This window comes from Rattus rattus, chromosome 9 (genome assembly GCF_011064425.1).
Source record: "Rattus rattus isolate New Zealand chromosome 9, Rrattus_CSIRO_v1, whole genome shotgun sequence".
Classification (NCBI taxonomy): Eukaryota; Metazoa; Chordata; class Mammalia; order Rodentia; family Muridae; genus Rattus; species Rattus rattus.
The window spans coordinates 36,972,759-36,987,122 of NC_046162.1; the positions used below are offsets into that span (position 1 = coordinate 36,972,759).

At 41.9% G+C, this 14,364-nt stretch overlaps 1 protein-coding gene across 6 annotated transcripts in view; it reads left to right on the forward strand.

Annotated features, from left to right (window-relative positions):
* The first annotated feature begins 1,494 nt into the window (after positions 1 to 1,494).
* Positions 1,495 to 14,364, forward strand: part of Rapgef6 (Rap guanine nucleotide exchange factor 6) — a 162,928-nt gene continuing 150,058 nt past the window's right edge. For all 6 annotated transcript variants that reach the window (XM_032911944.1, XM_032911941.1, XM_032911940.1 and 3 more), the window contains exon 1: positions 1,495 to 1,732. In XM_032911944.1, the coding sequence (XP_032767835.1) occupies positions 1,664 to 1,732 (69 nt within the window). In that variant the 5' untranslated portion in view covers positions 1,495 to 1,663. The remainder of the gene's footprint in view (positions 1,733 to 14,364) is intronic.

Sequence of the window (14,364 nt, forward strand, 5' to 3'; positions counted from 1 at the left end):
TGGCCGGAAAAGGTACTTGCTACCAAGATAATCTGGGTTTGATCCCCAGGACCCAGATGGTGAAAGAAAAACACAACTCTCCTTTAAGATGCCTCCATGAGCACAGTAGCACATGCCACACACAAAAGAAACATTTAAAATAATAAACAGTAGGCTGCAGAGATGTCTCTGTGGTTTAAGAGCAAGTAGTGCAGTGGGAGGGGGCCAGAGTTCAGTTCTCAGCACTGATGTCCAGTGATTGACAGCCTCCTGTTAGTTCCAGCTCAATCTGTGAGCCAAAATAAACCCTCTAGGATTACTTTTATCACAATAGAAATAATAACTGTTACTCAGTTTTTGCAGCTTTTCTCACCAAAGAACAAGTAAAGAAACTGAAGCTGTCTTTATTTTGTTAGACTAGAATGTAAAATTCAATACAAAACCACTCACCCCTTGGCTCCAGGCAACTTTAAACCTAGCTGCTTGAGGAGGAAGGGGTGGAAAGGTTTGCTCCTACTGCTTAGGTTAAAGCAGCCCCACCCACTCGCTCTCGCTGTCCACTGAGCTTTAGTCAAGATGTTAGATCAGGATTGTTGGAGGCAATTGGAAATACGAACAGATCTACCTCCACGGAAGTTTTGTCCTATAATCAGAACAAGAGACACAAGTTTCTCACGGGAGTGGAGGCTGCACAGGTGGTACAGAGGGCTTGTGAGTTTTATAGGACGGAGAAAAAAACTTGTGGGATACAAGATTTCACCTGCGGGTCAGTTCCCCAACAGTCTAAAAGTGCTAAATACCAAGAAGAAGTTGGTGTATTGATCTCAGAAGTGTCAAGGATTTTGATAGCCCACAGGTGTTATCTGTCAACTTTCCTATCAGGAGCTCCTTAATCCACCTTTTAGGTCATAAACCCTTTAAAGATCCTACAGTTATGCACACAGCGCTTCGGCATTCTCCATCATCAGGTCCAGGACAATCTGGTGCATGCTAAGCCAGCAGGCTACCCTTTGAAATATATCTCTAGTCTTCAGAACATTTGTTTATGCTTTTTGGAGGCAGCTTTCACTAGCGATTTCGTGGTTTGTTTCTGCTTTTCAAAGTCGCGTAGAATACGCTGCAAGAGAGCAGTGGGTTGGGTGCACGAGTACTGCCTCGAGATCCGTGGCTTGGGCGGCGGTGCGTGGGCTTCCCCGCTTCTTGAATGGCAGCCTCGACTTCCGCGGGGCCATAAGAGCCCCTCGGCTTCCGGACTTGGGCGCTAAGCCAGAGCACCTTCCCCACAGCTCTGCCCGGTAGTCTATTTTTGGCGACGCCCTCGTAGCATTTCCGGAATCTTAACCGGAAGCTGGGTATGCGGAAACTACAATCCTGCGACCGACTCTCGCGACGAAATCCAAGCCGCTCATTCCCCGCCCCCTCCACGCCCAAGTCTTTACGTCACGGCTAGGCGGGCGTTACCGTGCTCGTTGTGCGCCTGCGCTCTCGTCCTCTCTCGCCCCCGCGCAGGCGTCTTTCTGGCCAGTCGCGCGTGGGCTGAGGCCCTGGGCGGGCGTTGCGAAGACTTGTTTGCTTGAGTTTGGACCCTGCGACAGTTCTCATTTCCCTCCCGTTGGGGCCGGCGCACACCCGGGTCAGGAGAATGGGCAGCTAGACGCAGGCTAAGGAGCGTGTGGCTGCGGACATGAACTCGCCCGTGGACCCTGGCGCTCGGCAGGCACTGAGGAAGAAGCCGCCGGAGCGGACTCCTGAGGTAAGGCCGGGCACTGGCGAGCACCGATCGGCCCCGACCTGGCCGTGGTCGCGCGGGCTGATGAGCACCTTTCCTGCCGCTTCCTGCCGGGGACTTCCTTGTACCTCTGATAAGAAAGCACCGTTACTGTTGACTGGCTTCTGAGTTTGTGTGTGCTCAGGTGGGCTGAGAAACAGGCTGGAATTGTAATGTGTAACAGACAGTTCATACTACAGCCAGTGCGTGCGGTGCTCTAAGATACTTCACAGTTGCCCCCAAAAGACAGGTTTCCAATGTCCGTATCAGACTGTAAGTCAGACATTAAGTTCCGTGGCGGGTGATGCGTGTTGAGTGGTTTCCCTAGGTACTTTTTCAAACTGTCCGTGGGAAACTTAAGAATATTTGGTAAGTTTTCTTGGTTTGAAGACGTTTCTGTAATTTTAGTGGCTGTGTGTGTATTATACCAAAAGAAAAAAATATTCCAACAGCGATGTAAAATGCAATGAGTCGTCTTGTTTGAAGTTGCAGTAATTGAAATGAAATGCTTTAATTCTTAGTCACTCGAGTTTCAGATTTATAGTGCTTTGCATAGAAAGTCTCAGAAACTTGGGGCAAACACTCTGGGACATGCATTTGTTACAGCCATTACTGAAGTTGTGATGAGTCCAGTTTGCTTATTGAAACCTTGATCTTTGCGTAGGAACTCCTGCCTCCCCCTTTCCAGGAGTTACTTTTTCCCACTTATAATTCATGAATCAGCTTTTCTGTGGTGATGATTATTGTAATGTGCATTCTAAGTTTTATTTACGAACATTATTTAGGTAATGAGGGGAAACTGCTTCTCTTCAGGTACCGAATTATTTAATTTGAAATTGAGTCTTTTTAAGCAGAGGAAGTTTTCTGAACTGTTGGGGAAGTTACGCTTGGTCATGTGTGCTGCGTTGAGGACTTTTATCTCGTTTTACTGGAAGAGCAACATTGTTGAAGGGAATATTAACTGCTTGGATTCATTGGCTGTATTTTTCAATGAGTGTAGAATTTGGGCTACTAATAAATCATTATCCAGAGTGCTAATGATAGTTTATTTTGACAAAGAATTCCGTGAAATTCTCACAAGTTCGGTTGTGCTGTCAGAAGATTCTCTTAGTAGACTCTTAAGGGTTTGTTATAAATATATTAATTTGGTAATTATTGATAACCTGTTCAAGATTCTGTTTTGTTAATAGAAGGTTTTAGTGGACAAAATAAACAAGTCCGTACAGTACTTACATTCTGATGGATTGAGGAACCGAGAAGGTAGGTGATAAATATGTAAATTGCTAGCTAGTCATGGCTATTTCCAATAATAGGATAAGGAGAATTGGGGAAAGGGAAAATAAGCTAGATAATAGTTAAAATGAAGTTGTTCCTATTGTCCTTTGTAACTTGACTTTGTTGTTGAATTAAAATGGATGTCCCTGTGTAGCGCACAGAAACCTGGAACCATAACTTGTCAACACTTTGCTTGTATAAGGATGGTAGTGAGCCTCACAATACCTGGTTCAGGGATTTGATTTGATGAACATTATATTGATGTGTGTGAATGGAATTATGTGCAGAGTTTTATGAGGACGAAAGCTTTTGCAAACAGAGGAAATGATCATTGCAAAGACCCTGTGATTAGAGTGTTCTGTTCACACATTCCTGGAGTAGCAGGGAACACTTGAATAGTGGTGAATGAGCCGAGTGGGTAGGAAGTCCTAGGTGGTGCTGCAGGATGCGACACAGCATGTAGGACTTTGTAAACTGTGATGGTTGTTATTACTACAACTACAACTACAGCTGCTGCTGCTGCTGCTGCTGCTACTACTGCTGCTACTACTACTACTACTACTACTACTACTACTACAACTACTACTACTACTACAACTACTACTACTACTACAACTACTTCTCTTCTCCTCCTGTTACCATCTGAAGGTTTTGAGGCAGAGGAATGAAATTATCTTACTAGATTTTTAAAAAGACTTTGGCTGGTTGTATAGCCTGTACACTAGGTGGAAACAAGGGTAGGAGCAGGAAGTTAGAAGCTATTGCATAAATGGGGTAAGAGATGTTGATAGTTCAGACTAAAATGACAGCCATGGAGGTTCTGAATAGCCATCAACTTCTAGAAATATTTTTGACATTTTAGCCAAGAGCATTTGTTAATACATTAGGTGTAGACTGCAGGGAAAAGAAGAAGAGCATGGATACAGAGTTTTGGTCTAAATTATGGAGTGTAGAAGTTGTTACCAAAGGCAAGTTGAAGAGTTGCCAAAGAAATGACCCAGGATGTAGGGCAGTGCTACAATGCACACATAGTGCCATGAGATCCTGGGCTTCATCCTCAGCCCCACAAAACAAAAATACAAGAGATTTGCCAGAGTTGATTTTTGTGAGGGGGGAATATCAGAAATTATGTTTTCAATGTCTAATTTAAAATATCTGTTAGAAATGTTGGAATAAACATTTAACACATAAAAATTATGTTTCTAAGAGAAGACTGAACTAAAGAGTTAAAATTTATAGTCATTGGGTTGTAGACATTATTTTCAGTTGGGAAAATTATGAAATTATCAATGTAGAGCATATACATAGAGAATAGAAGAGGTGTTAAAACTTACAGTCACTGGGATGTAGACATTCAGTTGGAAGAATTATGAAATCACTAATATAAAGAATATACATAGAGAATAGGGTCACACCTCGTGATCACAGCATGGGACTCTGAGGAAGGAGATTGCCACTGTTTCCATGCCTGCCTGGTATGAGTGACGGTGGGCGGGAGAAGGTAGGAGTGGGTGGCATTTGTCTTAGGAAAAAATGTCAGAATAAATTGGTAAATTAAGAGGCAGAGGGGCTGGAAAGAGAGCTCTAAAAGCACTGGCTGCTCTTCAGAGGTCCTGAGTTCATTTCTCCTCAACCACATGGTGGCTCACAACCATCTGTATTGAGATCTGATGCCCTCCTCTGGCATGCAAGCATATATGCATATAGAGCACTCATACATAAAATAAATAAATCTTCGAAAAAGAGACAGAAACAGACACATATTCACCCAGTGTCTAGTGGTGTCATGAAAGCCAAGTTAGTAAAAATGGATGGGCTAGGCGTGTAGCTTAGTTGTAGGGCATTTGTCTGTCACATGTGAGGCCTTGGGCTCAGTTCTCAGGGAGGATTGGGGGATTCTATTTTCAAAAGCTAGGCATGATAGCACATGCCTGGAATACCAGCATTTAGGAAGTGGAGGCAACAGCATTAAGACCATGTTTCAAACAAAAACCAAAGTTAAAAAGGAAGGGGATAACATTCATGTGTTCAATTTAATTTAGTTCCATTTCCTTGAATGTGTACTGAGTGCACAGCATGTGAAAATAATACAACTAGACATCATTGTGGTTTGAATTTGAAATCTCCCCCCCCTGACCCCCCCCCCCCCGGCACACACACAAGCACCTGTGTTTCGATACCTTGTCCCCAGTTGGTGGCAACGTTGTTGGGAGGTTGTGGAACCTTTGGAGCAAATGGGGATCACTGGGGATAGGTCTGTCGGTCATAGTCTAGCCCGACTTCCAGCCCAAGTTTGCCCTCTTCTTGTTAATCACCAGACATGAGGAGCTTTTGCCTCACTTTTTGCCCCTCTTTACTCCCAAACAGATTGGCCCACTTTAGCCATCATGTGTTCCCCTAAAGGTAGAAACCAGAAGTCTTTCCTCCTTTAAGATGCTCTGGCAGGAAGCAAGTCCATTGTGTAAATCGCCAAGACAGTGGTGTGTTTGTATTTGAGAGAGGGTCTCACTATATAGCCTAGGCCGTTCCTAAATCATTATCTTCTTGACTCAGCTTCTGAAGTTCTTGGATTATAAGTGTGTGCTATCAGGCCAAATTTAGAGTCAGTGTTTTTATAACTTTGTAATAAATCTTAGTGACCTAGATTCTGAGTAGTGAAGTGTGACATTTAGATATCTTTCTAAAAGTTTTTACTGCTCTGGTTATTTGTCATTTTTCTTTTCTTTTCTTTTTTTTGGATCCAGGTTTCAGAACACATTGTCTTTCCTGTGCTCTCTGATTTCCTTTCCCATTTTTAAAGGATTTCTTATGGGAAAATATGGGCTTAAGTATGGGTCTTGGTAATTAAAAGTGTTCTAAAACCACAAAAGCTATTAAAGAGATATGGATTCAAGTAGAGCACCTAACTAGCATGTGTGGGCCCTGGATTTCAGCCCCACCAGAGACAGGTACACATGCCTATAGCACCAAGAGTCAGGGAAGCTGAAAGAGGTGGGATTTTAGAGCACACAAGTTGAGACCATGACTTTAAAAAAAAAAAAAGGACTTTAATGTATTTCAGGATGTTTCCTGAGCCTTCTAGTAACTGTCATAGTTTCTTGGTATTGTGTACACTGTAATGTTTGCACAAGAGCAGGGTGAACTAATGATATGCTTCTCAGAATGTTGTCATAAAATGTATAGTATATCTGTAAGTACATTAACACTGTTTATGAACCTAAGCTGTATAATTTCCCAACTCGGGAAATACACTTAAGCTCACTTTTTATTTATAAATACTATGCAAATCTTTCACTTCTTAAATTAGAACTAGCCCATAGGCATTGCTATTTATATATAGCCCATGTAGTAATTCTGATAAACACACAAGAGATTTGGGATACTGTGCGTCATGCCACATTCTCCATCTCTGCTTTGCATGCATAGTATGTATGGTGTAATATATCAGCCTTGGAATTTAGGTTTGGTTTGGCCATAGGGTCTGACTGTAATCCAGACTGATCTCAACTTTTCTGTATGACCTCAAGCCTGATTGATGGTCTTCTTGCTTTAGCCTCTCAAGTGTTGGGACTCCAGATAGTGTGGTCATGATACCACCCCTTGCAAGACGGGAATTTTTATTTACATGGTCCCATTTCAATACTGGTATCTAATATTTTTGTATGTGTGAACTTTTCCCGAGAGAAGTAAGTGACTGCTCACTCCAGTTAGGTTACCAACAACAGGACAAAGTAACAGTTCTATCCAAGTAGAGGCCTGCTATCATGTGGGAAAAACCAAATAGCTGCATCACTAAAAAAACCTCATTGCAGTGTGGTTGATGACTTCTTCATAAATCCCTCACCCTTAACCTTGAGTTAAACTTCCACCCTTTATATTCTCAGCAGGTGTGCTCAACCACAGCCTATGCTTGCTGTAACTGGCCTCGAGTATAGTCCAAAACAAAACCGAAAACTTACTTAAAAAATGATTCCCCCTCCCCAACTTCCTTTAACACAATTGTATGTTTCTTGAGTATGAACTTTATAGATGATAACATCTTTTTACAATGTTGAAAGTTTAACCATACCTTGTATACCATGTGCACCTGAAGCAGAATTACATACAGCTGAGGCAGTGGCACACCTGGGCATGGCTAAAATCTCAGGTGAAGGTCTAATGACACTTTCCAGCTGGAGGGAACTCCAGGCAGGTCTGATTTAAGGGCCCTTTGCGGATGATTACAGCTGCTGTGATTAAGATGGCTATACACACAGGACAATGTTTGGAAGTCCTGAGCATTTGAGTGCTTGTTAGAAAGTTACCTAACTTCTCTAAAATCTAAATACTGGAGCTTCTTTATATGGACTAAATGAGATAATGTAAAATATTTATCAGTGTGCCTACAGATGACAATAAATGGTTGTCATATGTATTGGTTTGTCATTTGTTTGGAGAGAATGTATAATCCCTTAGTAAATTAAGACTTAGCATTGCAATTTAATCCCTGGTGCGCATCCGTAGAGTTGTGCTTTCTTCTTTTTTCATTTTTCCACTCCTCTGTTTTTCTGATACTTTGAATTTCCTTCAAGCATGATGTTCTAAGACTTTGTTCTGATTGCTGGTATGTCTGTGGCTTTGAACCCCCTGAGGACAATGCCTGTATCCTGATTTTTAGCTCATTATACGTTATTAAATATTCTAGCAGTAGTGATGTCGGATTAGTCTGATATTGGATGTGCTGAGATAAAATGACTTAATTATAAAACCTGCAAAATTTCCTATTTTTCTAAAAATTGAATAAGGGCCGATGAGATGGTGGATGATTAAGAGCCCTTGCTGTTTGTTCTTCCAAGGAATCTGTGTTATTTTCCCAGCACCCTCATCAGGTAGCCAACAATCACCAGTGACTCCTGGTCTGGTCCAGGGGATCTGATGTCCTCTTATGACTTCATCTGGCATCTTAAAGCACACGGCATACACATAAATAGAATTAAAATACTTCTTAAAGATGAATAACATACAGTCATCATAAAGAAGCTGAAATAGCTTGTAAAATACCTGGCTATGCTTGAAAGACAATTGAAATAGAAGAAACCTAGTTATATTTTAGAATAGAAATTCCTTTTCTGTATGGCTTCAAAACTTTTTTTTTAAAGAAAACATCAAAGAGTATTACAGATAAATGGCAGTTTTAACTTTTTAGCCTTTTTTTTTTCCCCCCCAAAAAGGAGTCCATAGGGAGCTGAGGAGGAGAATTGTATGAGTTCAAGACCAGCCTGGGCTACAGTGTGAGGTCCTAATTCAAAATGAAGAGGGGGAAATTTTGTCGGCCAGAATTTCATCCTCATTTGGGTGCTAGTATAATTCTACCTCAAATTTTAAAATAAAAAAATTAAGACCTAGCTTGGTTTTCATATAAAAGTTAGAGGAGCTGAGGACTGGAAACATATTTAGTATTCTTACAATTATTTCTTAACCTGCTTCAGATTTTAGAATAATGGTCTGTGACTCTAAACCTGTAGAATGACCGAGTCACTTTTGAGTGAGTCACTTTGCATACTCCGTGGGTGGCTGAACAAAGATTCTGCTGTGTGTTTTCCCAGCTAATGTACATTCAGAGGGTTCTTTGGGGGAAAAAACTTATTTATACTTCTGGACCATTTGACTTTCATTTGTAAATCCAACTAGATATGTAACAGCAACACCAAATTTAGATGAGATCTTTATTCAAGAAAAGCTGGGGGCTGGAGAGATGGCTCAGTGGTGAAGAGTGCTTGCTCTTTCAGGAATGTGAGTTCGATTCTCAGCACCCACATGGTGGTTCACAACCATCTGTAGCTCTGTTTCCTGGGGATTCATACCCTCTAATGGGCTCTGTAGGCACCAGGCACATTCCACAACCATAAATGCAGGCAAAACACCCATCCGTATAAAGAAGAAAAGCTGTGGGAAAGCAGCCAGCACGCTGAGCCTCATGACATGAACATCTTTGGAAAGGCTGTAGTGATTGTGAGTGCTATGAACTGTTTATCATTAAACAAGCCGAGTTGGTTAAAGTAGGGTGTGGCTGTACATAAAAACAGAATGGTGACTTCTGGCATGGCAGTGGAAGCTACCATTAATGCTACCACTAATCTTTCCCACTCTTGCCTACCACTAGAGCTTTTGGACAAATGCATAGGGTCAAGAATTCACACTGTGATGAAGTGTAATAAAGAGGTACACTGTCTTAATTAGGGTTTCCATTGCTGTAAAGAGATACCATGACCAAGGCAACTCTTAAAATGGACAACATTTAATTAGGGACGGCTTACAGGTAGTTAGGATGGAGCGCTCTCAAATCCCACCCCCATAGTGACACACTCCCTCCAATAAGGCCACATCTTCTCCAATAAGGCCACACCTTCTAATAGTGCCACTCCTTAGGTCAAGCGTATTCAAACCTCCACATTCCACTCCCTGGCTCCCATAGGCTTGTTCAAACACATGAGTCTATGGTAACCATACCTAGCCATGGCATAATACAAAATACATTTAGCCCAACTTCACATGTCCCATAGTCTATAACAATCTCACGATGTTATTAAAAGTCCAAAGTTCAAAATCTCTTCAGCGATTCACGCAGTCTCTTAACTGTAATACCCTATAAAATCAAAATAAAAAAGCAGATCACATACCTCCAACATCACAGGATATATACATTACCATTCCAAAAGCTTCACGGTGAGGAAATACTGTACCAAAGCAAGACCAAAACCAGCTGGATAAACTCCCATCTCTGTGTCTGATGTCCAACTCCTATTTGCTTTGTTGACTGCAGCACAATTCTCCTTGGCCAGTTCCACTTCCTATTAGCAGCTTTTCTCAGCAGGTATCCCAGGACTCTGGTATTTCAAATATCTTGGGGTCTCCAAGACAATTTCAAGTTACAGCTTCTTGTTCCAATGTCTGAGATCCTCACATGATCTTCTGGACTCCTTCAAAAGGCTTGGGTCATATTTCTAACTCTGTGGTCTGTAGCACTCTAAGCCCTGGTTGACTCCACTCCACTGCTGCTGCTGTTCTTGGTGTTCATCCCGTGGTACTTGCGTCTCTGATTCGCTGGAGTTTTCCACTGCAGCTAGGCTTCACCAATAGCCTCTCACGGGTTCTCTTCATAGTGCCAAGCTTCAGCCATGTGGCTGTGGCCTTAGAGTCAAGAATAGAAAGAATTACTGGGACAATTGATGCTGGTTAGTTGGAGCTAAGAAATTGGTGGTGATTAAGAGACCAACACCACTGAGGTGAAATCTTTGCATGACCCCTTTTCAGTCCTGAGCCGTCAACTGTAAAATGAGGCTGCACCTTTACCCTGGCTTCACATAGTGCCAAGTCTCAGCTGCCTTCCTGACCCCTTTATGCCTTCAAAACCAGTATCACTTGGATAATTCTTTGAGTCCAGCTAAAGCATGAGGTACAACCTTCGCTCTCTCTGGAACACAGCTTCTTTGTGCTCTCAGAAAATACTTCCCAGATGGTGCTGGTCTCTTCTTTTTTTTTGGAACTGAGGACCGAACCCAGGGCCTTGCGCTTGCTAGGCAAGTACTCTACCACTGAGCTAAATCCCCAACCCCGCTGGTCTCTTCTTAATCACCACCAATTTCTAACTAACCAGCATCAATTGTCCCAGTAGTCCCTTCTGTATGAATAGACTTGACTCTAAAGCGAGAGCCACATTGCTGAAGCTGGCACATTTGCTGCTTGCCTTTGCTGGAATATGGCCCCTTTGTTCGATTACAGTATCACCAGCTTTCTGTTTTCCTACTCCTTCATTGCCTAAGCTTGCCTATCCTGGAACTTGAACTGTAGATTGACCTTGAATGCAGAGATGTGCATGGCTCAGTCTCCTGAATGCTGGGATCAAAGGCTTGTACCACTTGCTTGTACCAAAAGCTTGTGCCTAGACTTAAGCTTTTCTTCACCTAGAACCTGCTCTGTGTCCCAGGCTGGCCTTGAAACCAGAGGTCTGCTTGGCTTTGTCTCCTGGGATTTAAAATGTGTATCACCATACCTGGGTCAAAGCTTTTCATGGCCATTGTTTCTCAAGATGGGGATCACAAGTGTGCCTTCCATTTCTGGATTGTAGTTCATCCCAGATTAAACATCCAAATGAAAACAATAACCAGGCAGTAATGCTTAGCATGATACAACTATTACTTGTTCAACTGCAAACACATGTACAATATCTTGTCCCGAGGTGGCCACTCTCTTAACTGCATTTAATATTCTTGAGCATGAGATTTGGCTCCATTCTACTTCTTAGTCCCATTTATTTTTTGAACCATACATTTTGTACCAAGCCTGCTGTGCTTGATCAAAATGCTCTTCATAAGACTAAATCAGAGAACAAAGTCTCTGCTGGGCTTTTTTGAGACTTCTTTGTCAATTCAATTAGTGTAAGTCTTTTTACTTTAGCCTCAGACTCTTCAGACAAGGGCAACAAGTACACATTCATCACCAAAGTACCACAAAAACAATCACTAGGTCACATACTGAAATTTGTCTCCACTGAAACCTCTCGGACCATGTCTGCACAGTTCAAATCACCCAGAGCACCAATATCTTCCATATTCCTACTAGGATGGCCCAGTAAACCCCACTTAAAGCATTCCACTACTTTCCAAAGTCCCAAAATCCACGTTCCTCCAAACAAAAGCATTGTTGCCTATCACGACAATACCCTAGTCCCTGGTGCCATCTTCTGTCTTAGTTAGGGTTCCCATTGTGATAAAGAGTCACCATGACCAAGACAACTCATAGTGGACAACTCAACATTTAATTGGGGCAGGCTTACAGGTAGTTAGGAGGAAGCTCCCTCAAAGCCCACCCCCTCAGTGACATACTTCCTCTAATAAGGCCACACCTACTCCAACAAGGCTATACCTCCTAATAGTGCCACTCCCCAGGGCAAGCATATTCAGCCCACCACATACACTTCTAGGATTTTGACAACTTTGTTAATGTGATGCTAAAAGCACAATTTGAAATGCACCAGAACGAAGATTACTAAGCTAGATCAAATTTGGTCAGTGGAATAACATAGCAGTGTTGGTTCCTGGAGGAGGAAAGCCTGAACTACGAATGAGTTTCCTTATGCTAGAATCTAGGTGTTGTTTGTTTTGTTTTTTTACCTATTCTATAAAGTTAAGTTTCCATTAATGGGAAATGACTAAAGATGTGCACCAATTTTTCCAGGCTTAATCCTAGTTATCCTGGAAAAAATTTGATGTGCTTGTGTTTCTTTGAGACTGTCTTTGTGCCCCAGATGGCCTGGAATTGCTATGTAGTTCAGGCTGGATTCAAATGTACAGAGATCTTCCTGCCTCTGCCTGTTAAGCGAGGTTTGAATATACAAAGGAACTGAATTCAAAGGAGTAAAATAAAATTTCTTGCTCAATTCATATGACTCATCAGGATCTTTTTTAGCACTGACTTTACTTAGTATAATGAACAAAGGTAGCTTCTTAACTTTGGGGGTTTTGTTGCTGCTGCTGCTGCTGCTGCTGCTGCTGCTGCTGCTGCTGCTGTTCTTGTATTGATACTTAGATGGGTTTAACATTGCCCAGGGTGTCCTTAATCTTGATGTCTTCCTGCTTCAATTTCCTGAGTCCTGGAATCACCAGTATACCATGTCTGGCTATAGTAAATAAATGCCATTCATTTAGTCACATCTCATGCAGTATAAAGTTAACTCTTTGTATAGTAGTTACTTTTCTCACAGTGACAAAATACAGATCAAAAGCAACTTAAGGAGGAATTTATTCTGCTCACAGTTTGAGGAACAGAGAGAACATCACGGTAGGAAGGCATGGCAACAGGAGCTTTGGCAGCTGGACACATTGCACCTCCAGTCAGGATGCAGACAGGGGCTTGCTGATGCTCAGTGGACTGTCTCTTTTCTTGTCAGTATAGGACACAGTTCATGAAATTGATTATGCAGCCATATTAGCTTTCTAGAACACCTTCATTAGACAACACCAAGAGGTGTATTATTACTTTCTAACTCTGTCAAATTGCCAATTAAGAACTTGTGTACCTACAAGTTCAATTTTGTAGAGCCAAACAACTTCAGATTGGGAATGTTTATGAAGGGCTGTAGGATGTATTTCCATGGTGTAATGTTTGCCTGTAATGTGTGAGTCTCTGGGATTTGATCCCTCACCAATGCAAAAGTAAAAGAAAAAAGTATTGTAGATAAGATTGTGTCTATACTGAACACAGACTTTTTTTCCTTTGTCATTATTCTTTAATACCATATCACAACATTTTACCTAACATTTTCAGAACTGTGGTGGTTTGAGTAAGAATGGCCTCCATATACTCTTAGAGCCGAATGTTTGGTCACCAGGGAATGGCATTATTATTATTAAAAGGTATGGCCTTAGAAAAGTGTGTTATTGAAGGTGGACTTTGAGGTTTCAAAAGCACAAGCTATGCCAAGTGGCTCTTGTGCGCTCTCGCTCTCCCTCCTGCTCCCCCACCCACCTCTGGCTTGCTTGCTCGCTTGCCTGCCTGAGGATTCAGATATAGTACTCTCAGCTCCTCTCAAGCACCATGTCTGCCTGCATGCCTCAATGCTTCTGGACATGATGATAATGGACTAAGCCTCTGAAATTGTTAGCCAGCTCCAATTAAATGCTTTGGTCATTGTGTCTCATCATATCAGTAGGACAAAGATTTAATATAATAGCTCTATACTTTTTCATCACTGCCTTAGTTTTTTGAGGTAAAACTAAGACCACCAGAGACCATTACACAGACACTCTTAAAGCTGAAAAGAAATTCTTTATTGCTGACCCGCAGCTGCATTGGGAACTTGCCCAAATCATGCAGCCCCAAGCCTTGTCCTTGTGCACAAAAACACATCCTGGTTGTCATACTACAGAGAGCAGGAAGCAGACCTACAGAAGCCAGAAAGCAAGTGCGTTTAGGCACTTCCTGGAACTGTAGACTAGGTCTTTGATGGATTACATCTATGTTCCTGTTTTGGCAAGTGTTGAGGCCTACATGTTACGATTTATGGTCGGAATGTTGCTTCTAACATGGTGTCCGTTTTTTGTTTTTTTTTTTTGGGTTTTTTGTGTTTTTTTTAAAGGTCTGGGGGCCTGTTAGATTAACTAATATCTCAGAGGTTCTGATAAATGATGCTTTGATTTTTATTGCTCAGTCCCCATTACCATTCAGAGAGAAGAAAACAAACTATTAGCAGCAAACTGCATCAAACACTGCACAGTAAATATACTTTACAATTGATTGAAGCCAGCTGATGTCATCAGTTAATTATCACAGGACAGAAAATTACAAGGTTGCATATAATGTGC